General features: G+C 47.1%; 1 protein-coding gene and 1 long non-coding RNA gene across 3 annotated transcripts in view; both read left to right on the top strand.

Annotated features, from left to right (window-relative positions):
• The window catches only part of LOC105495682 (uncharacterized), a 58,377-nt gene extending 43,761 nt beyond the window's left edge, over positions 1-14,616 (top strand). For both annotated transcript variants that reach the window (XR_011607050.1, XR_011607049.1), the window contains one exon: positions 14,049-14,616. This is a non-coding gene — a long non-coding RNA (uncharacterized lncRNA). The remainder of the gene's footprint in view (positions 1-14,048) is intronic.
• Positions 14,617-15,823: 1,207 nt separating this feature from the next.
• Positions 15,824-18,810, top strand: LOC112429177 (uncharacterized; the record flags this gene model as incomplete). The annotated part of the gene is made up of 2 exons (XM_024797237.2): positions 15,824-16,003; positions 16,672-18,810. Coding segments are annotated over 2 exons (603 nt in total), but the record flags the coding sequence as incomplete, so codon positions are not given.
• Between the last annotated feature and the right edge of the window lie 2,982 nt (positions 18,811-21,792).

Here is a 21,792-nt window from a genome sequence, read left to right as displayed (position 1 = left end):
GATCTCTTCCAGCTTATAGAGATAAATAAGTGCAAGTAGTGCATTGGAGGAGCTATGGCATGTTGAAATCTAAGTGAAACTTGCTTAATTTTGATGAACTTGTTTCTTTGGTTTACTGTTTATCGTCATCTGAATTATGAAGGAGTATTTTTTCTGTGTAATCTGCAAAGTATTGTCTTGCCAGCATACCTTTTTGGGCTTAATCAAGTTACCTTCTCTGTTTATTTCTAAGCATTTTATTGTCACTTTCAAATAAGTAGCACTCCCCTGAAGTTACAGAGGGACAAGTGTATTTTAAAATATTTCAGCTTCCTGAACACCATCTAATATAAATGTAATGTGTTTTTTTCGAAGTTCAACAGACAATTATTTGATTTTTTGAAGTTAATGGCTGGCTATTTATTGGTCAATCTTGTACCACCCCAAGACAGTAGATCTATTGAGGTTGCTCCTGGCAACGATTGGGGTGGAAATGTACCGGGCTCTGTGTTAGGAGCTGCACACACACCACGCCATCTTTACCCTCCCAGTCACCTGCCGTGGGCCCACCTTGTTTTGCAGACGAGGAAACTGGCTCTCAGGTTAAAGGATTTCAGATCCATGTTTGTCTTCCTGTCCTTCCCCAAGTGCTGGGCACAGTGTGGGCTGTCCAGGGACATGCAAGCATTCACAGACATGCAAGAATGTTACAGAGTATTGTGACATTCTTTGGGAGATGCAATGATGTACTCACAAGGTGTGCTGGGAGCATTCAACTCCTAAAGAAGGTAATGGGCCACCTAAAAATGTGGCAACCAGCCTGCATCTTAGGTCTCAGTTGAAGTAGATGGTCTGAAGTGCCCTCTTTCACCAGAGACTTCTCAAGGGCTCCCCTGTTGTGTGCTGCCCCTGTCTTCTTGTTTGCCTGGAAGGCCAGCATGTGGAGTTAATGGTACTCATCTTCTGCTACTATTGCCCTTAGACCACCAAGAAGTGCGGGCCGACGTCACCCTCTAGTTCCATGGGGGATTTTGCAAGCTGCCCAGTCTGTGCCTTTCCATTCTTAATAGGCTCCCTGCAGGGGTTCTTAGGGTGCTCTTTAGTGTAACTCTCTTATTATGTTCCTGATCTGGTGCCTGGGGAGGCAGAGGGCATTCACCCGTGCCACACAGGTGCATCTCCATGTGTCCTTTTCTGTGCCAGCCTAGATGGCAAAAAGTAACTTGAGGTCTTCAACTTTCTCTTATATCAGAAGGAACTTGCTGTCCTTTTAGAGGTTGCCCTACAGGCATTCCAATCTTTCTCTTAATTGTTTCTCTCAGGAAAACATGAAGTCTTCTTGCCAGGGAACTGCTGGTTCACCATGAATTCCCAGAGAGAAAATCAGATAAGCTGGATCTGGGATATTTAACACACACACACTTTAAATGACTGGATTCCTTGAAATGCTCTCAAGTCTTACTCAGGGTAGTTTTTCTTAAAATGAAGAAAGCGCTCACCTTGTTCTCTCTCTCTTCTCTCTCTTGCCCTTCCCTTCCCTTTCTCTGTATTTTCCTAAATACTGTCCCATCAGGTAGCTATTAGGAAATGTGCTGGAGGGCATCTGAGCTTTGGGAAAGCAAGCCCTTCTCAACTGTCATGAATTTAATTTAGGTTACATAACTTTTCCTTGGGCCTTGGCCAAAGAACATTTTTATTGGGAATAAGTTATTACTACTAAGTACTACATTCCTAATACTTTTGGATATTTAAGAATCTTTATCAGAAGCAAGTGGGACACTAGTAACTTTTGGTCCTTTCCAAATAAAATAACTTTGTTCAACTGTAGCAGGAATTTATTTCAGTGTTATGACAGATTTTAATTGTATTATTTACAATTCACTTATTTGTCTCTTAGAGGGGATGATGCCTTGAGAGAAAGTTTAACTGAATCAGATGTGGACAACTTTTCAGCATTTCAGGACAAACAGTGCTTCTCACCCTGTGTGGCTCTGCTGGGGCCAGTGCCTTTGACCACCTTGGGCTGTTGGGAGGGGCACCATGGAAGGGATCTGGAGATGGGGTAAGGCCAGTGAGTCATCGCTGGGCTCCAGACACAAGGATAAGGGGCTGCCTAGCATCAGAATAAATCACCTGTGATGTTAAAAAGCAGTGCTGAAATCAGCATCCATCCAACGAAAATAAGATCTTTTTTGTTTGAAAACATCATAGGTTACAGAAGCCACACAACATTGAATGAAAATAAGAATTCTTTTAAAAATGCAAAGGGAAGTCTGGGTGTGGTGGTTCATGCCTATAATCCCAGCACTTTGGGAGGCCGAGGCAGGCAGATCTCTTGAGGTCAGGAGTTCAAGGCCAGCCTGGCCAACATGGCAAAACCCCGTCTCTTCTAAAAATACAAAAATTAGCCATGCGTAGTGGTGCGCACCTGTAATCCCAGCTACTTGGGTGCCTGAGGCATGAGAGGAACTGGAACCTAGGAGGCAGAGGTTGCAGTGAGCCGAGATTGTGCCACTACACTCCAGCCTGGGCAACAGAGCAAGACTCTATCTCAGAAAAAAAAATGCAAAGGGAAGTCTATTTTTCTTCCAAATAATATCTCATATGATATCATCTGAATGTTTTGGCTTTGGTAGCTCTCTCTGCTTTGCAATGGAATTAATTTTATTTTAAAATATTCATTCATCTCCAGGTTATCATTGCCCTCTGCTGATGCAGGCCATTCTTCAGCAATTCTGTGGAGTAACAGCCTTCATTTCAGGTTTCAGGAGATCTTTTTGTGTTGTAAAACGAATTCACAGTAAAACAAAATGACAGTTGATAGATTCTTTTTTTCAGAACTTACAAGTTCTTTATAATCATGAATACATTCTTACTAATTTGAGTAAATGGCCAAAGCTCTGATAGTCACAGGCAGAGACTCCGGGTCAGAGAAAGCCCAGGTCAGCTGCGGTGGGTGTCACTCCTTCTCTGTATGGTCAGAGCCCTTGTGAACAGGAGCCTGTTTGCTTTACTTGCAGAGTAAAGATGTTAACTCTCTCCAGTAGATTAGATTTAGTGTCTGGCCACATCCTTAGTTTACAATGTTAAACAACAGAGATCCTGCACTAACCTTGTAATGCACTGTCATCCTCAAAACTTTAAATTCAGTTAAACAAATAGCACACAAGAGGTATGTTGTTGAGAGCAACATCTGTTTTATCACCAAATGCGTGATGTCAGAGCCACCTTCTCTGCTGCTTTTAACATCCCATAGTTGCCTCAAAGGCAGCATAACTGAGTAACATTAAAAGGTGTAGCTCAAGGTTGCTGAATCGGAAGCCTGCAAATATTGTTTATTAATTTACGAGACTCATTCAGGTGCATCTGGATCTCTCTGTGATTGTTCTAGTCATTGTCAGATGGGTGTTTACTGAAGGCCTTGTCTCAGCTTCCCAGCCTTTTTGGGCACAAGCTGAAAGTACTGCATGTTCACGAATGTCGCTTTCGGTTGCATTTCCACTTTCACTGCCCCAATTAAAGCTTTGAAACATGCTGCAAATTTACCCATGCTGCCACTGAAGCGTATTTGGAGGGTAAGATAAAAGAGAAACTCTGGTCCTGAACAAAATACCTGAAATTACAGTTAGAGTAAAAGTCATTTACAAAGAAGCAATGCTGAAACAGTCTGGCTGGCGACCCCAAAACCACCATGTAGGGTTGGTTTGGGTAAACCTGCCAATTTGGCTGTATTGGGAGTATCAATTTGATGAGCTTTGCCATTTTCTTAGGCACAGCATGAGGCCCATAATTGCTTTGTTTCCTTACGCAGGGAACACCAACTGGTGTTAATTGGAGTTCCTAACTGGATTAAGACTGGTTTGGAGAGAGGTTGTCTAGTCTTCTGGTGCTTGTGTTCTGAGTTAGGGGAGAAGGCACACAAGATTGCAAACCTGGTTCTAGTAATGCCTCCTATTTTTACGCGCTGGTTGCACCCACGTGGGCAGGGCTGATGGTGGACTCAGTGCCAGCTACAGCAGCCAGTGGAGGGGACGGCCAGTGCTGACTTCTGTCTGTGAGAACGTTGCATGAATGGGGATGGGCTTTTGGCAAAGCAGCAGGACAGGACGGAATGGCTGGGAGGGGTTAATTGCGAGAAAAAAGCGGTACAAACTATGTAATTATCATCTACATCTTGAAACCTCTGACTATGAATCCCTAAAATCTAAAGTTGGCCCTAGCAAATACTCCAATGGGAGAGAATTTGGGTGAAGTCACCATGGATGGCTTACTTGTGCTCTTTCAGGATGGCAAATGGCATTTCTTATCTCCTCCACAATAGTCTTTTCAGTGACTTGCCAAGTTTAAGGGGGAAAAATCCCTTAATTCTGGTTAGAAGTGTTTTAAGCATTACATAAGGATAACTTGGCTGGTTAACATCAAGAGCAGTGTGCTAGCTTCTAAACAAGTTTCTTTTCAGGAAGCGTTTATGCATGCTTTGTAGGATAGCACTGCTAGTAAATACCCGTGATTTAAAGCCCCCCATACACCTTGACCTCAGCATCCCCGCTTTACTGATTCATTTTTCTGCCTAAGCGCACCAGTATATAAAATAACAAATGCACTGTGTTTGCTGAAATTCTTTAGTCTATATTTGCAAAGGTGCAATTAATCCCAAATTAAAAAATAAAATTTTCTGATGAAAATGTTTCTTTTCTTATGTTTTAGGTTTTGCATCTTGACCTTCAAAAGGAATTCAAAAATTGGCACGTGGTAAAGCCAGAGCTCCCATATGATTCCACACTTCTAATCCTAAAATTCTGTTTTCATTTATCAATGAAATCAGGAAATGCTGTGCCACTGATAACATTTTGACTCTCTAAATGTTAGCATTAGATCAGTTTTTTGGCTACATATTTGTAATCGTGTAGATCAGAGAGCCAAGACAAATTCCACTCTCTACACTAAGTGTGGAGAGAGGAGCGTTAAGCACTTAACGCTATAAAAGTCGCTTTCCCTTTAACCTGGCATTTGCAGTTTGTAGGAACAAATTTTGTGTCCCTGTTCCGGTAGATTCAGTGGATGCCACAATGGTGTGTCTCAGTGCTTTGTGGTTGGGAACAAAATTTCATGGTCAGTTACAAATGGAAAAAAGTTCTTCTGCATGACAGGCGTGGCCATGCTGCAAGACTGCCGTGGCTTCTGCAGCCGCAGGGTAATGTCACCAGGCACTTAAACGAGTGAGGGCAGCGGCTGGTGGAATCTCTTCAGCTGTTGGCTCTTCATTTCTGGGGAGAGCTTGTTCCCAAGTGCGTGAGTGATTCTGTGCCAGCACTCATTCGTTATGACAAATGCAGTTCTTTCTTATATTTCTAGACAAATGCAGTTTTTTCTTATATGTCTAAGTATGGTGGGAGCTACGATTTTGCACAGGGCACCTGTCATCAGCAATGATATCTCTCCAGGAAATTTCCAGCGCGTCATTCACAGATGCTCCTCTAGAGGTAAACATCCTCTCAGGGGAGCTGACTTCACTAGGTGACTTTCTGGGGCTGGAACCTGAGATGATTCCGCAGAACGCTCAGTCCTCTGCACAGGCTCCTCTCCCCGCTGGCTCCCCATTCATTGCCCTAGTCACGAATTTATTCCTTAGCACTCATTGTGTTGCTCTTTGTTTTAAGGCATAATTTGTTTTTCTTAATAATTCCTTATATAATACATGGAGCTTCTCAGATCAAAACTCCATAAGTGAATGCTGTGTAGAAAATACAGAGAAGATAATTAAACAAACATGAATTTATATTATCTCTATGAAAAGATGCTGCACCAACTAAGTGTAACAGTTTAGGCCAGTAGGTTAGATAGCCTACATTTTGCTATGAAACACACGCATCAGTGACACACTTTAAACACAGTGTGTTTTAAAATGCAGGGATGCCATGGATTGCAGTGAGTCAGGGATCCAGGATGGGTGAGCCGGGGGAGGAGTCCAGCGCCCAGGCTGTAACGGCTGTTAGTTCAGATAAATCGCACAGCCCTGGTCCCGGATCCCCAGTCTTCAAAGCCAGAGTGTCCGGTTACATTTTATAAGTAGAAACTCAGATTCAAAGGACTCACAGAGATACTCTAGCCTTAACTGGAAGGCCCTTCACACATACTTTTGATATTTATATGCTTTATTTTCACAGGCATTTTCTTCTACCAGTCTTTTTGTAGGTCAGGGGTTTGAAGGACGGTGCCATGGTCATCCTTCCCAGTGCAGGGCCGGCCTGGCCCTGGGCGGCTGCATCATCCCCCTGGAGGCTGCCCTGCCCGGGCTGTGCATGATCTCACGGGCACGCTGCCAGGGGCTCTGCTGTCGCCAGCCCGGGCTCCGGGCGCTTGGTACAGCTCGCCGGACAGGACAGGGTGACTTGTAATTTACTCCCGCCTGTGTGCGTCTGTGGGGTGGTTTCTCAATCAGTGCAGGGCTTGCTGTACAATTCCATGTTTAACTAGAGGCATCTGGTGCCTCTGCTGCTGTTTACTGAAACCCTTCGTTGCACTTCATAAAGCGGTTGGCCGGGGGCTTTCTTCCTCAGGCGCCCAGCCCGCCCCGCGCTGGCCAGGATGAGGCTGTGGGAGCGAGGTCTGCAGGGCGGGCTCCGCGGGCCTATTTGGAAGCATGCAGATGCTCTAGCGGATTTGCTTCTATTTCAACCCCTGGGCTGTCTTAATGGGATTTGGGCCTCGTGGTCAATGCCAGTTCAGAGAACCATTAGACACTTCCCGGAATCTTTGTTTCACCAGGAACCGCTCCACGTTCTGTGCCGGGGCTCCTGCCGGCTCCCAGCAGGACTCAGGGAGTCCCTGCGAGGGACCCTCCGTGTCCTCTTCCCCTTGGCACCACATGGGTCTTTAGCTGACAGAACACAGCCCCTTCACAGCTGGGCGGTCCCCGCAGTCCAGGCCCCCTCTCAGCCTGGGGATGCAGCCTCGCCAGGCGCCCCTTGCCACCCTTGCGAGGGACATGACTTGCTTTCTCTCGCATTCCACCGCCCCCTGCTCATTTGAGCGCTTTGGAAAGCCGCTGGTGGTGGCTAAGGCAGATGGAGGCAGGGCTGGAAGGGGAAGAAAAAGCCCAGGGAGTAACTAAGTGTCAAGGAACTCATTGTCTGCTCTCCACCTGTTGTTATTCTGGTCCCAATCAACCTGCTCGCCAGGCTGGAGCCAGCGGCCATCTGGAAACACTGCTCTGTTTATAAACTTGGCATGAAGCAGCACTCCCGGGCCCTGACCTCCCACACGAATCTGGAAACAATTAGAGCAAGATGATAGGCAGGCAGGGAGCGCTCCGGGGAGGGAAGGGAGGGGGCGCCGCAGAGGGGGGCGAGCGGGAGCCAGGGGTGGGAGGCCGGTGGGGGAGGAAGTTGGGATGGATGTGGGAGGAGCGGCGGTGAATGGGGACTGGGTGGTAAGGGGGCGAGGGAAGCCTGGGTCTGGCCTGGAGCTGAGGGTCTGGGGAAGAGTCTGTGGAGATCTGGGTCTGGGTGGGGTCCGGGTGGGAGCCAGGGATGGGGTGAGCCAGGGGGAATGGTGGGGATCCCCAGGACGGTGGGATTGCGGGCCCTTGTGGGTCTGGGAGAGTCAGGGAGTCTGGCCCTGCTGGGAACTGGGGAAGGCCAGCCCTCCTGGGCCCTGGGCTATTTGCTGAAGATGGTGTGATGGCAGCCAGGCCCCCCACTGCCCTGCGGCCTCAGCCTCACAGGGTGCCCTTCCTGGGACCCCCTCGGACAACAAAACATAGGGGGCTGGGGTGGGGAGGAAGTAATTCCTGCCTGTGCCTTAGCTGTGGGCAGCGAGCAAGTGGACTCTGGTGAATGAAGTTCTCTCTCACCTTGTAAGGAATGCGTTGTAGAGTTTCAAGTCGTTTTATTAGTTTCAGAAACACATTCTTGAAGAGCACTTTTTAACCAAAAGAAGTTTAAGCGTGTCCCGTTTTGCTGGAGAAAAGCTGAGATACTTGGGCCGTGGTGGGACATTCCTCTACTTGCAGAGCCATACAATCTAATCTGTGTAGACGCATGCCATGTTTTTGTGTCTGGGGAGCTGATTCAGGCTTCCAGAGTCCTGAGTATTCGTGAGATGAATGAGTCTCTTCCTCTTTTCTCAAGAAACAATCTCTTTTGCTTGCTTTTTTCCCTGTAGTTTTGAAATGTGATTCCTAGCTCCGAGTTGATGCTGTTTTCACGCTCAGCTGGGTTTCTAACTCCTGAAATATTAATCTGTGGGAGTTGCTGGCAAACCAATAATTGGCACCAATTAACAAGCTCCTCGTTGGCCAAATGATACTTGAAGAGGGAAGTTGGCCGTGCAGGTCTTCTTGGCTCCTGGGGCTCAGGCCCGGCGGCCTCTCCCTGGCCTCTTGTCTTGCTTCAGATGCACAGAGCTGCTGATCTCAGCCTGGAACATTGGCCCCGAGTGCATCTGCTTAGATTTTTAAGAAGAATTAATCTGTGAAAAGCGGTGCTATCAACGGACTCTTGTCCTCCCGCCCTTCCCTGCCCAGTCCTTGCCTGACTGGCCTCTTCCCCACATGCTGTTCTCCACGTTGCCTTCCTGTGAGCTTTCCTTTTTGCCTAAACACATTCTTCAGCTCTATATTTCTGATAAACTGGTTACTAAAATCCAACCCAATGTGTAGGACGGCCGAGTGCATCATGCACTCGACATGCATCAAGGTGAAAAATGCATCAAGGTGAAAAAACCAGCAAGACCTTCTGAGGTTTGGGGCACAGCCCACAGGGCACGGCAGTGGGAGCTGCGCCTCAGTAGTGCTTGTTGCCTGGTGGTTGCAGCTCTGCACAGGGCTTATTGCTGTCCCTGGAGAGGTTGAGTCTGGTAAACCAATTTTTGCTTCTGAGTCTGGTTGCAAATGGATGCATTTGAACTACAATATAAAGTATTGTGTTTATTTAACCCTACAAACGGATCTCTCTTGTCTTTGTGAACTTGCTGGGCAGCTAAAGACCCACATTCCTTTCACAGTTAATAAAACTTCATATTTTTCTCTGTGCTTATAACTTTAATTACACTCAGACCCATTTAGTCTACTTCAGTTTTTCAAACTACTTAAATTAAAAAAGAAACAACTCCTCTCAATGTAAAACCTAATCATCATCTTTGTTTAATCCAAAGACACAAATTGAAAACGCATCTTGTCGGTTTTGTCTTCAAGGCATCATCTTAAGTATTGTCCATTTTCAGACCTGGAGCTGGTAGGGATGTGAATGGACTGGGCTGTACTTCTTCCTAAGAGAAAAGATTTATGCTTTATAGGACTGCATTACTAAATTTCAAACTTGTTAAAATAAAACAAAAAAGCACCACAAAACAAAACCAAGCCAGATCTAGTTCACTATGGAAGACTCTGTACATTCAGACATTCAAAACGTACTTGGGTTTACGTATGATCAGGAGCTGGAAAGTGAGCTGCCTGGTAAGACCCTGGCCTCATCGCACAGTGGTTAACACAGTTTCCTTCTGTGCCTGCAGCTCCTCACCGGGTTTTCATGAACATTAATGATGCTTCTATAAAGTGTTTTGCTCCTTCTGAGAGAAGTAAATGCCAATATCAGCACCCAGGAGCTCCCTGAATCTCTGGGCAGCCACCTTACAGATTGGAGTTTCATCCTTCAGCTAATGGCTGAAGCGTTGTCTAGTTTGGCTTTCTCTTGAATCTTCTCAAAACAACATCTATTCACATGGTGCTTAAAAATGATCTTCTGTGATTAAGAACACCATGGCCCTCTCTTAGTTCAAAGCATTCATCTCCATTATCAGAGATTTGCTTTCTTCTCCTTCCCCATGGGCTCTCTTTAGGGAGCCCTTACGTTTGCCTCTCCAGACAGATTCATTGCTAACCGCTGCCTCCTCTGTTCCTATCTGTTTGCTACGTTTTTGATTTTTCCTAATTTGATTGGTAAGATTACATCTTTGCTTTTCTTGCAAGGTGCGGTCGGTGGTTCACGCCTGTAATCCCAGCACTTTGGGAGGCCTAGGTGGGTGGATCACGAGGTCAGCAGTTCAAGGCCAGCCTGACGAACATGGTGAAAACCCTTCTCTACTAAATATACAAAAAAATTTAGCTGGGCGTGGTGGTGGGCGCCTGTAATCCCAGCTACTTAGGAGGCTGAGGCAGGAGAATCTCTCTCTCTTTTTTTTTTTTTTGAGATGGAGTCTCGCTCTGTCGCCCAGTCTGGAGTGCAGTGGGGTGATCTCGGCTCACTGCTAGCTCCGCTTCCCGGGTTTACGCCATTCTCCTGCCTCAGCCTCCCGAGCAGCTGGGGCTACAGGCGCCCGCCACCTCGCCCGGCTAGTTTTTCGTATTTTTTAGTAGAGACGGGGTTTCACTGTGTTAGCCAGGATGGTCTCGATCTCCTGACCTCGTGATCTGCCCGTCGCGGCCTCCCAAAGTGCTGGGATTACAGGCTTGAGCCACTGCACCCGGCCAGAAGAATCTCTTGAAACTGGAAGGCGGCGGTTGCAGTGAGCCAAGATTGCGCCACTGCACTCTATCTTGGGCAAGGAGAGCAAAACTCCTTCTAAAAAAAAAAAATCTTTGCTCTTCCCTCCATACACAAAAATTAAACATCGAAAACCAAAACGTCAAAGCAAAACAAAACCTAGATATTGTCTAGAGAATTTTTTTTATTTGATTACTTCTTGAAATTTCATTTCTACATAATGTGTTCTTACAACAACATTTTGCTTCAATGTTTGGCCCAAGGAAGACTTTACAAAATGATCATCTTTGTGACTTTCTCATTGGGTAGTCAGTAGCTAGTGGGGAACTATTTGATGAATGGAAGAGCATAGCTTTTAGGTTTTCTCTCTTGGAGAATGGAGCTATAGAGGAAAGTAGCTTTGAGGTATTCTCTCTTTCCAGAAATGCTCAGCTATGTAGTATGAATTAAAATTTTAAAATTCGTGACCTCAAACCCCCATCTAAAGACTGGACATTTTATCCCTGCTCCAGTCTTGTTTCTGAGGAGGTGTTGGAGGGAAGCAGAGTCAGGAGCATTTCCAGCCCCCTGGTGCTGCTGTGTGGACTCTGCTGGCTGTTTGATGATCAGATCCTTTAATGGAGGATGATTTTTAAGGGAAATGTAGGACTAGGCCCTCTGTGGGTAAGTTCCAATGACTGCTCGCCTCTTTTTCAGAGGAGTGAGTAATTCCTGGACCTTTGCAGTTGTTCACAGCAGTTCAGACTCCTGCAGCTACAGATAAGCAATGGATGAGAGTGGGCTCAAGCCTACTTAAGACTTGCGTGTGGTGCTAGCGATGCTTGTGTGAACATGGCATGCTCCATTAGGACTTCTGTAGGAAATGCTGCATAAACCTGTGGTGCCATGGTGGAGGAGGAGCTACATAGGGAATGCTGAGAGGGCTGTCTGTATGATGGTCCCTCTGCCTGTCTGCCCTTCTAGATAACGCGCATCATGTCTGCCTCCTTTGCCACCATACACCTGGTTCCTACCGTATTGGCTGGTGAATTGTAGGCATTCAGTAAAAAATGTGCTGAACGAATGAATGACCAGGGACATTCTTTGCTTCGAGAAATTGGGAAATATAGCAAAAATAGCAGAAAGTCCAAGTCTAAGCTGGAGGGATAGTAATTCAAATAATGCCCTTTCTCCTACCATTCCACTCAAAGAAGGCTTTGCCACGTAAACATATTTGTCATTATTACTATTATTGGGAAGCAGCATTATGCTACTACTAGTGGTGGTAATAGGAACTGGAGTTTTGCAATGGGGGTGATACTTGCAGACATATTGTTATATCATCTTCATCTTGTGTCCTACAGGCTTCTGGTTTTGGTTCTACCAGAAAAGGGCAGGTATCTACTGAACAACAAAGATTTCTCATTTTGAAATTCAAATTCACTTTTGGTTTGGCAACTTGATGTGCTGGAAAGCAAAACTTTGCACAGAGAGAGAGGAGAGAGAACACACACACACGCGCACACACAAACACACTTTCTAAATTCCTTAGCATAGCAAGTATGGGTGCTTCAGAGCATAGTGTCACCCACCAGCATAAAGAAGATGCCACCATGGTTGTGCTGCTCCAAAGAAAAGGAGGGCATTGACTGAGAGGTCAGAGAGCCCAGGGCCCCACTGCTTCTAGCACAGAGGTCTACAGGTCTACAGAAAGAAGGTAGAGCCTGTGTCAGTTCTTTTTTTTTTTTTTTTTGAGACAGAGTCTCACTCTGTCGCCCAGGCTGGAGTGCAGTGGTGTGATCTTGGCTCACTGCAAGCTCTGCCTCCCAGGTTCGAGTGATTCTCCTACCTCAGCCTCCCAAGTATCTGGGATTACAGACGCACACCACCACGCATGGCTAATTTTTATATTTTTGGTAGAGACAGGGTTTCACCATGTTGGCCAGGCTGGTTTTGAACGCCTGACCTCAGGTGATCTGCCTGCCTTGGCCTCCAAAAATGCTGGGATTACAGGCGTGAGTCACTGTGCCCAGCTTATGCCTGTTCTTTCTAAGAGCTTAAGGCCTACCTCAGGTGCATTGCTTTAGAAACGTTCAGATTAGCGTGGGGAGTCTGGAGAACTCGAGGGCTGGAGGTATCCCTATCTCTCAGGATACGAGGGCTGTGGCTCATGGGAGCCCCATTCATAGCCACCAGGACGTGGGCCCTGTGCCCACCCTTGGCCCACAGACAACATCGGAAAGGCTGGTGAGTCCAAGTCATCCAAAGGGGAATGTTTGAAACAACCCTGGTGGGGGCTGTGAGGATGCTGGACAATCACAGTGCTGCTCATACCTTTCCTTCTTTGCTGGTTTGCAGAGGTAGGGAGTGACAAGGATTGTGGGCTCTTGAAGGCAGGGTACAGTCCCTGTCTTCAGGGACAGGTGCTGTAGCATCTAGCACATCGTCTAGCATGCAGAGGCTCCTCAATGAACAGGGGCACATCGACTACTCCTGTAGCAATGCTCAATACAGCTTTGTTTAAATCAGAATGGTCCTGTCTAGTCCAGATGTTCTCTTATTAAGGTTGTCCCTGACTACACAGAAATACGGGACTGAACAGCAGGCTCACAGCAGCCTTACTTATTGTGTATATGTATGTATACATATTTCTATTCTATTCTTCTGTATCCCTCTTTTACCAGGCCAATAATAGTTTATCTCTGTTTGGACATCTGTGGAGTAGGGGCCACAATGGTACTTCTGTTTTTGTTTTTAATTTTTCCATTTTTTGCTTCTAAACTGTGCAGATTTTTCCAGTGTATCATATCTACTGCTCTCACTTTACTTTTTCTTTCTCTTTCAACCTCTGTTCTTTTATTTTGCCTTCCCCTCCCATTCCCTACAAGGTGGTTACTCCAAGCAGTGATCCTAGCTGTGACTGCAGCTTGTTCAGGTTCCCTTCCTAGCTCAGAGCTTCCACTCATAGCCCACACCTCATCATCCCACACACAGCCCTCTGGCCACTGTCTCTCTGGGAGGTGGATAGCAAAAATAACCCAAATTCTCCCTTCCTTCCTGCAAAGATATCCATACCATTTGCAATGTGACTTTGCAATTTTCCCATTTGAGGCTGATCTATTTCCCTGGGGCTGCACAGTCTAGTGACTTGCTTTGGCCAATAGAATGTGACAGAACATGCTGGCTCCAAGGCTAGTCCCCAAGAGGTCTTGCATGCATCCTGTCTTTATTTTGGAACTCTACCACTGCTATGAGAAGCGTCTGGGCTAACATGCTGGAGAATGAGTTTTTGTGGAGCCCAGCCACTCTCAACTGTCAAGCCCCAGCTGACCTACACAAAGGACCAACTCATGAATGAGGCTGGAGGACATCAGCTGAGCCCTTTCCAGATCAGCAGAGCTTCCAGGCCAATCCATAGCCCGTGACAAACAATACATCATTGATTTTTCAAATCACAACATTTTTAGGGTGGTTTGTTGGGCAGCAACTGCTAACTGATATAGTCAATAACTACCTTTTGTTGCTACATGGGAAGGATCTTTCTTATCAGTCCTTGTGGCAGAAATTGTAAAGGTTAACCAAAATCTGTTTCCTTTTCCATCACAGGCACACAGCTAGGTGATACTGCCTGTCTTGCTTGTGGCCATGTGACTGAGTTCTGGCTAATGGGATATAGGTAGAAGGATGCATGCCATGTCCGAGTCCAGTCCATAAATGCCTCCATCTCTTAATCCCTTCCCCATCTGCTGGCCCAGTGGAGAGGAGCTGGAGGAGGCCAAGCCACTGGATGGAAGATGCACAGTCACTGAGTGACCATGTGGATGACTGCAACTCAGCAGGGATGTCTACAGAGGACTTTGTGCAAGTGAGAAGCAAGTTTTCATTGTGTCGAGTCACTGATACTTTGAGGTTCATTATCACAGCCAGAGTTACTTACCATCACCACCCTCCAAGAGGGAGAAGGAGGCCTTCCTGTGGCCTCCCTATGGCCGTGAGCAGTAGATATCTCTCTGCTTTGTAACTCCTCTTCCCTTGGTTTCCTGGATGCCACACTTCATGGTTTTCCCACACCTGTATCAGTGACTCCCACTACCTTCCAGATAAAGCCCAAGATTCTGAACTTGGCTGAACTCTCTGCCCTTCCTTCTCACCACACACCTTCACACCCTGTGTGCTTCCCTAAACACACCATGCTGTCATTTACTCTGTGGGTTTACATTTGTTGTTCCCTCTTCTTGAAATACTGTTTCTACTTTTTGCCCTACTAACTGTTCAGGGCTGACGTATTGCTTGTTCTGAGAACACTGGGCCCTGAGATTGGGTTGCTCCCATGGGTTCTGATGGAGTCCTGTGTTTGCGCCACCATGGGTCTTGCTGTTGTAACACTTCTCCTTCTCTTTCACCAGCTGACTGTGCAAGCTCTGAGTGGTTTCAGCCTGCTGGGCTCATGACTGCATGCCAAATATGTAAACAAGTACTTGTCACCTAGCCATACTAATCACCATTTGGTGAGTGCCTGAATTAATGGGCTTTGTAGGACTGGGGAACCAACAGGGCATGGAGTCTAGAAATTGGACTCAAAGTTCAATAACTGCTAATGAATGAGGAAGTCAACCAGAAAAAATGATGCTGCTTAACCTTCCTTGGAGATTATCTGTACTTGGTCCCTGCAACAATGACTAGACTGTTTGCAATTATAGGTACATAATTGCCTGCTTTCAAATAGTGTTTCCTTCTATCATCATTAGTGATGAAAATTGGGCAGGATTTATTTCACATATTACAATACAGAATTTGATGTTGTTTTTATGTGAACATAACTGCTCTGTAAAACCTCAAGCATTTTTCTCTATTAGAATTGGCAGAGGAGAGGTTATATAAACTTGTGGCCAGTTGAGAAGTTCCCAAAACATCACTATTGAAGTAGAGGGAACTGAGAGCATAGCATGGTGTGTGTGATTTACTTCTTTAGGATAGCTTAGACCCATGATTGCATCTGTTCTTGATTATGGCGCTGCTTTTAACCACAGAGATGACTCAGCATGGGAAGGTTAGCTGTGCTGCCCAAGGTCACACAGCAACATGGGTTTGATGGTGTATCCAAAAGCAGGGATAGGTGTTTTATCCTAGGAGCCCACACTGACTCCCTGCCTCCAGGACATGGAATGAATCACAGACAACCTCTGTTGAGTCATAATGACAAACGTTGAAGTTGACGGCATGTACCCATGAGGTCATATGGAGAATTCCCAAGGGACACCCTAGCCCACGTTCACTATTGAACACAACGGAAGGGGGAATTATTGTGGTTCTTGCTTCGGTTGCCAAGCTGGTGTTGTCTGAGCCTGTCCGGCATGTGCTCTGCCTGCCCTGACTTCTGACCTCAGGAGAAGCATTCAGGGAGCCAAGGAACGGGTCCAGGCATTCTGCTAGTATCTAGCCATGGCAAGATACTAGATTTAACCATGACGAGAGCAGCTAAGCTTGGACTCTACCTGAGTGAGCTCACTGAATCCTCCGCCAACACCACAAGGGGTTTCTATTGTTTGTCTCAGCTGCAGGTGAGGAAACTGAGCTGGAGAGGGCTTCAGTGGCTGGACCCAGGCTGTGTGGGCTTCAGACTGGTCCCCAAAAGTCCTCTTCTTACAGGGTACCTGTCGTGATGAGCTCTGCCCACTCTATGACACATTCATCCCTGGGGGTCTTTTCTGTGGCCAGGGCTCCTTTCCACAAGTGCTCTGTGTGTCCTGTCTTCAGAACAAATCCTCTTTCTTGTTCCCTTTCAGAGTCCATTCCCCAGATATCGCTCTCCCAGCCTCTGACTATTTAAGCTTACTTGATAAGGACTATTTCTTATGCCTGAAGTGAGGGCATATGAATGTGAACGTGCAAGGATGGAGGGTGAAATGATCCCATTGGAAGTAAATGAAGCATCCTTATAGCCACAAAATATTTGTGTTTGTATGGAGCAGATTGGCTGAGAAACCTACATTCTTTGCCGTTTATTTTTATGTTGATTTGAATATGCCCATCACAGACGGCAAAGGACGACCGCTGTGGATGCAGGCAGGAAGGGACTCTCCTCCAGGCGACATCCATCTCGTTATTTTGAGTGCATGACCCTCTTATGACTCGACCCTTCCACACAGACCGCTGTGCAAGACCTACTCCCACACATCCTGTTCAGGGTCAGCGTCAGACCCTGCAGAATTTTCCTTCTATTTTTCAGCAACATAATATGAGACAAGGGCCAAGAGCTGCAGAACTGCACACGGTGTTTAGAAGAGGCCGCAAGCTGCTGCTCTGCGGAGTGGGGAGGCACTTCCGGGCTCTGCAGGCTCCCTGCAGGCCCTTGCTGACTGTCCGTGGCCTGCACCTGCCCTACCCACTGAGCCGCCCCATCAGCTATGCCTGGCTGTGGTTTCCTGAGCGGTCCCGTCTGTATTGGCTGCCCTGTGTCCTGACACTATGGTGGGTTTGCAAGTGGCAGAGTCCAGGGAAGGAGACTGGGGAGCATGGCCATCGGTCATCTGGGGGGCACGGAGGGTTCTGGCTTCCATCCAGGTCCACCTGCTTCATCAGCGGTGGTCACCAAGATTGCATAACCAGGACGATGACAACGGTGAGAGCTCTGTTGCAGTTAAAGACTTAAGAACAACTTGTGCCTGCTGACTAATACATTTTATCACAGGCAGCGTCAGGACTCTGAGGGCCTCTCACATGCTGCTGTCTTCTGAGCGAGACCTCAAGATTTGTCATCCAGCAGGCCGACCCCTGCCTGAATGGACCTCACATTCTTGCGGCAGGGAGAGATGTGCAACCAGCATGATCGATAAGCGATTTTCATAAGACATTACAAGTCATCAGAGCTTAGGAAACAGGGTGAGGAAGCAGGGGAGGAGCCGGAAGGGCCACCATTTAAAACAGGGTGGCCAGGATAGGCCTCTCTGTGGGGGTGACGTTGGAGAAATGGTGGGAGAGGGTGTGGGGTGGACACCTCTGAGGACAGAGTGTTCTGGAGACAGGAAACCATCTGTGCAAAGGCCCTGTGGTGAGAGGGTGCTAGGAGCCAGCGAGCCCAGTCTACTCAACACAGCCATCATTTTAAAACCTCGGTGAGCCCTGTCCCTTATCTTCTGCACACCCTCTCATGGAAGCTGATGTCACTGAGAGTGAAAGCTATGGTGTAGGGTGGCCTCCTCTGCATGCCAGCCCCGGCCCTCTGACCTCTTCTCCCCCATGATGGTCCCTTCTGTCAACTGGGTCTAGAGTGGACCATTGGGGCAGCCCTGGAAGGGGAAGGCTGTCAAGTTCCTGCTCACCTTAGTGACATACAGCAACACATTTGTTTCCCCGTGGATTCTGGGGATCAGCAACATGTGCGGGCAGGGGCAGGGCAGTCCTGCTGCTCCGGGATGGGCTGCCCCTTCAGGGAGGACTGGCCAGCTGGGTGGCTCTGCTCCTGGAGAGTGACCAGCCATTGGCTGGGTGGATGGGGTGACTCTCCTGGAAGCTTGGCACCATGAGAAGTATAGTCCAGGCAGCCCTTCATAGGTGGCTCAGGGTGCCCAGCGGGATAAGAGGTGGCCCTCAAGCTAAGCTTGAGCTTAAGCCTAAGCCTAAGCTTGCCACGCTTGGGCTAGGATGCCAAGTCTCCATGCTGGCCGCTGGTCATAGCTCTGTCCCTGTGGGAGAAGATGATTAAAGCCTGGCCAAACTGGGCCATCTCCCCAACAGCCACCAGGGCTTGCTGTGAGAGGGGGGAGCCGTGCTAGGGTCCCGCCCAGGGGCTGTTGGTAGACCTGGTGGGAAGCAGTGCAATTATGGAGATTTTCTGGACATAATCATCAACAGGATTTGCCGATGGAATGGACCTGGAATACAAGAAGAAAAGGAATCAAGGATGGCTCTGAGGTTTGGGACTTGAGCAGCTGGGACGGGGGTGCTGCTGAGCCAGGTGGGAGGGGAGCAGGCTCAGGGGATGCAGACTCCATTTGAAGTGGCTACACTAGAGATGTCTGTGGACATCCACGTGAAACGCTGAGTGGCCAAATTGAACATGTGGATCTGGTGTCCAGGGGGAGGTTTGGGCTGCAGATATAAATTTCGCCAGGACATATTTTTAGTGATGTGTAGACTGAGTGGGCTCCAAAGAAGCACAGGGTGTGCAGCCCCACTCTACTAAGCATCTCTGCCTTTACTGAGGTGTCTCCACTGCATCCTCAATTTAACAGAATTCAACTGGACCATCATTGAGCATCTGTTGTATACGATGAACTCTGGAGACATAAAAACTATTTGGGAAATGAGGAAGTAAATAAGTAATATTGATATAATTCTTCTATTAATAAGAATAAATTTATCTGAAAACAAAGGGTCTCTTAAGCATTTGAATAAAATGGAAAGCCTTTATTAACATATGAAGATAATTCCATACCCATAAATAAAAACCTGCACAATTGTGGGTGCTGACCAGTGTATCCTAGCACACCAGCACAGTGGGCTGGGTGTGGAGAAGGTGGACATTTAGCTTTCACAGCAGGCAGAGGGGGCCCTGCAGTGGAGGGTGCTGGCTCAGGACCACTGGCCCAGCCCGTGTTGGAGTCAGGCTGGCCTGCAGTTGGACACTCTTGACTGATTAAACATTAATAGGCGATTCTAACAACAACAGAGAGGACGGCGACTCCATAAGAAGGAGGGCCACACATGGGGGTGAATTCCTAGTCAAACATTTTTCCCAAAGAATTTGTTGTTAAACTTTTAATTTTGAGATAACTGAAGATTCACATGTAGTGGTCAGATATAATATAGCATGATCTCCTGTGCCTTTTACCCAGTTTTCCCCAGTCATAACATCTTGCCAACATAGCAGTATGTTACAGTATGTCAACCAGTGTATAAATGGATACACTCACCAGTGTCACTGGGGTTCCTCCAGTCTCAGTTCATTTGTGTGCGTTGATTTCCTGTAACTGTATCACTGCTGTAGAGTAGGATGGCCACCTCGACAGTCAAGAGGCAGAACAGCTCCACACAAGGTTCCTGTCTTCCTTGCTCCTGGAACCATTAATCTGCTCTCCTTCTCTATAATTTTATCCTGGGAGACTGTTACATAAACAAAACCACACAGTATCTAACCTCATGAGGCATTTTTGCACTCAGTAAAATGCCCTTGAGGCCCATTCACGTTGCTGTGTGTGTCAGAGCCTGTTCCTTTCCACAGCTGAGCCATGTTCCTGGTGTGGACATACCACTGTTTAACCAGTCGTCGTCGAAGGACGGCTGTCTTGTCCCCCATCTTCTACTATTACAAATAAAGCTTCCATGAGCATTCATGTACAAGTTTCTTTGTGAACTAAAGTTTTCAAGAAATAAAAAAAGAAATGTTTTCAAATGCTTGAGCAAATAGCCAAGATCCCAGGGCACCGTGGGAAAATGTGGAAGTGAGGATTTTTTTTTTTTTTTTTTTTTTTTGAGACAGAGTCTTGCTCTGTCGCCCAAGCTGGAGTGCAGTGGCGGGATCTCGGCTCACTGCAACCTCCACCTCCTGGGTTCACGCCATTCTCCTGCCTCAGCCTCTCCAGTAGCTGGGACTACAGGTGTCCACCACCACGCCCGGCTAATTTTTTGTTTTTGTATTTTTAGTAGAGATGGGGTTTCACCATGTTAGCCAGGATGGTCTTGATCTCCTGACCTCGTGATCCACCTGCCTCTGCCTCCCAAAGTGCTGGGATTACAGGCGTGAACCACCATGCCCAGCCGGAAGTGAGGATTTTAACCAGAAAATTGTATGACTAAAAATTACTAGTTGGCAACCTTGACCATGAAACTAAACTTCAGCATGGCTCATGTGGAGCCTGTGACTTCGAGAGCACTGCCTCCTGCTTCCGCCTCCCTCCAGGAACTGAGTTAGTGAAGGACGCTATGGAATATTACCCGTTTGAATGCTGGAGAATGCCTGCCAAAGACCATTTAGCTTTGCCACGGTCAGTGTTCTTTCTGACTGCACCGAGCTGACACTGAGTCTTCAGCATGCCTCTGCAAAGAATACAATTATGCTACCAGCCGAGAAGATAGCTCCCATCTTTCTTTTGGCTTGGGCAGGATGACATGTGTTCATTTCATTTTTTTTTTTTTTTTTTTTTGAGATGGAGTCTCGCTCTGTCACCAGACTGGAGTGCAGTAGTGCCATCTTGGCTCACTGCAACCTCTGCCTCCTGGGTTCAAGTGATTCTCCTGCCTCAGCCTCCGAGTAGCTGGGACTACAGGGGCGTGCCACCACATCCAGCTAATTTTTGTATTTTTAGTAGAGATGGGGTTTCACCATGTTGGCCAGGATGGTCTCAATCTCTTGATCTCATGATCTGCCCGCCTCAGTCTCCCAAAGTGCTGGGATTACAGGCGTGAGCCACCGCGCCACGCCAATTTCAAACTTTTAAGTGGTTATTTTGAGAATTTAACACGTTGGGGACGAGGACTTTGGATGCTGCTGTATCTGTAGTGATACTGAGAGTTGTGTTATTTTGTAGTCATACCTGACACAAGGCCTCCTCTCCTTTCTGAACGTGGCATGCAGGGGAGAGGGTCTGCGCTGGTCCGCAACCCGGGTACAGCTGGAGTATGTGGCTGGCGCCAGGGTGAGTGCTGTCCTTGGAGACTGCATTTCCCAAGTGGTGCTTCAAAAGAAGTTCCTGGAATAATAGTGGAGGACATTTCACTTTGATTTTTTGGGCATCCTGTCTCAAATGTCCTTCATGCCCTCAGGCAAATTGGAAGTTGAGGTTGGTCAGATTTAGGGATGTCTAAGACAGGCATCTCCATGGCGTGCCTTATAACGATAGCAGTGACATCATTGTTTAAATGATCGTCTCTGAATAATCAAACATAACATGTTACGTGTGGATTTGTCTGCTATCACTGAAACTGTTCTGGATTTGGAAGAACTGGACAGCAATGCCTTGAGTGACAGTCAGTATTTGAGTGTGAGGGCCATAATTTATCGCCTGAATGAAGTAGGGTGCCATTTCCAGAGAAGGCATGGAGGAAGCGGTGCTTCTTGGCTGGGTGCCGGCTTATCTATTCGGCCTGACACAGTTCCACATGTGCCTTTCACCAACACCAGCCCTGGCCTGCCCTGAAAAGCCGTGGTCTCTCTTCTTGGTGTGTTTCTAGACCTTGATGATCTTCCTGCCTGGTTTTCCTCTGAATATTGTGTGGCCATATATTATCTCCTCTTGAAAGTCCAGATTCAAACTTTTAGGAATTCATTCACCAAGTATTTACAATGTGCCACAGATTTTGTTAGTGTTGGGGATACAAAAGGCATAGTTCCAAGTGCCTTCAGATGCCT

The sequence above is a fragment of the Macaca nemestrina genome, chromosome 8 (assembly GCF_043159975.1).
Source record: "Macaca nemestrina isolate mMacNem1 chromosome 8, mMacNem.hap1, whole genome shotgun sequence".
In the NCBI taxonomy this organism is placed as follows: domain Eukaryota; kingdom Metazoa; phylum Chordata; class Mammalia; order Primates; family Cercopithecidae; genus Macaca; species Macaca nemestrina.
Note: the sequence above shows the minus strand (reverse complement) of the source record. Positions and strands in the feature narration are given on the sequence as shown.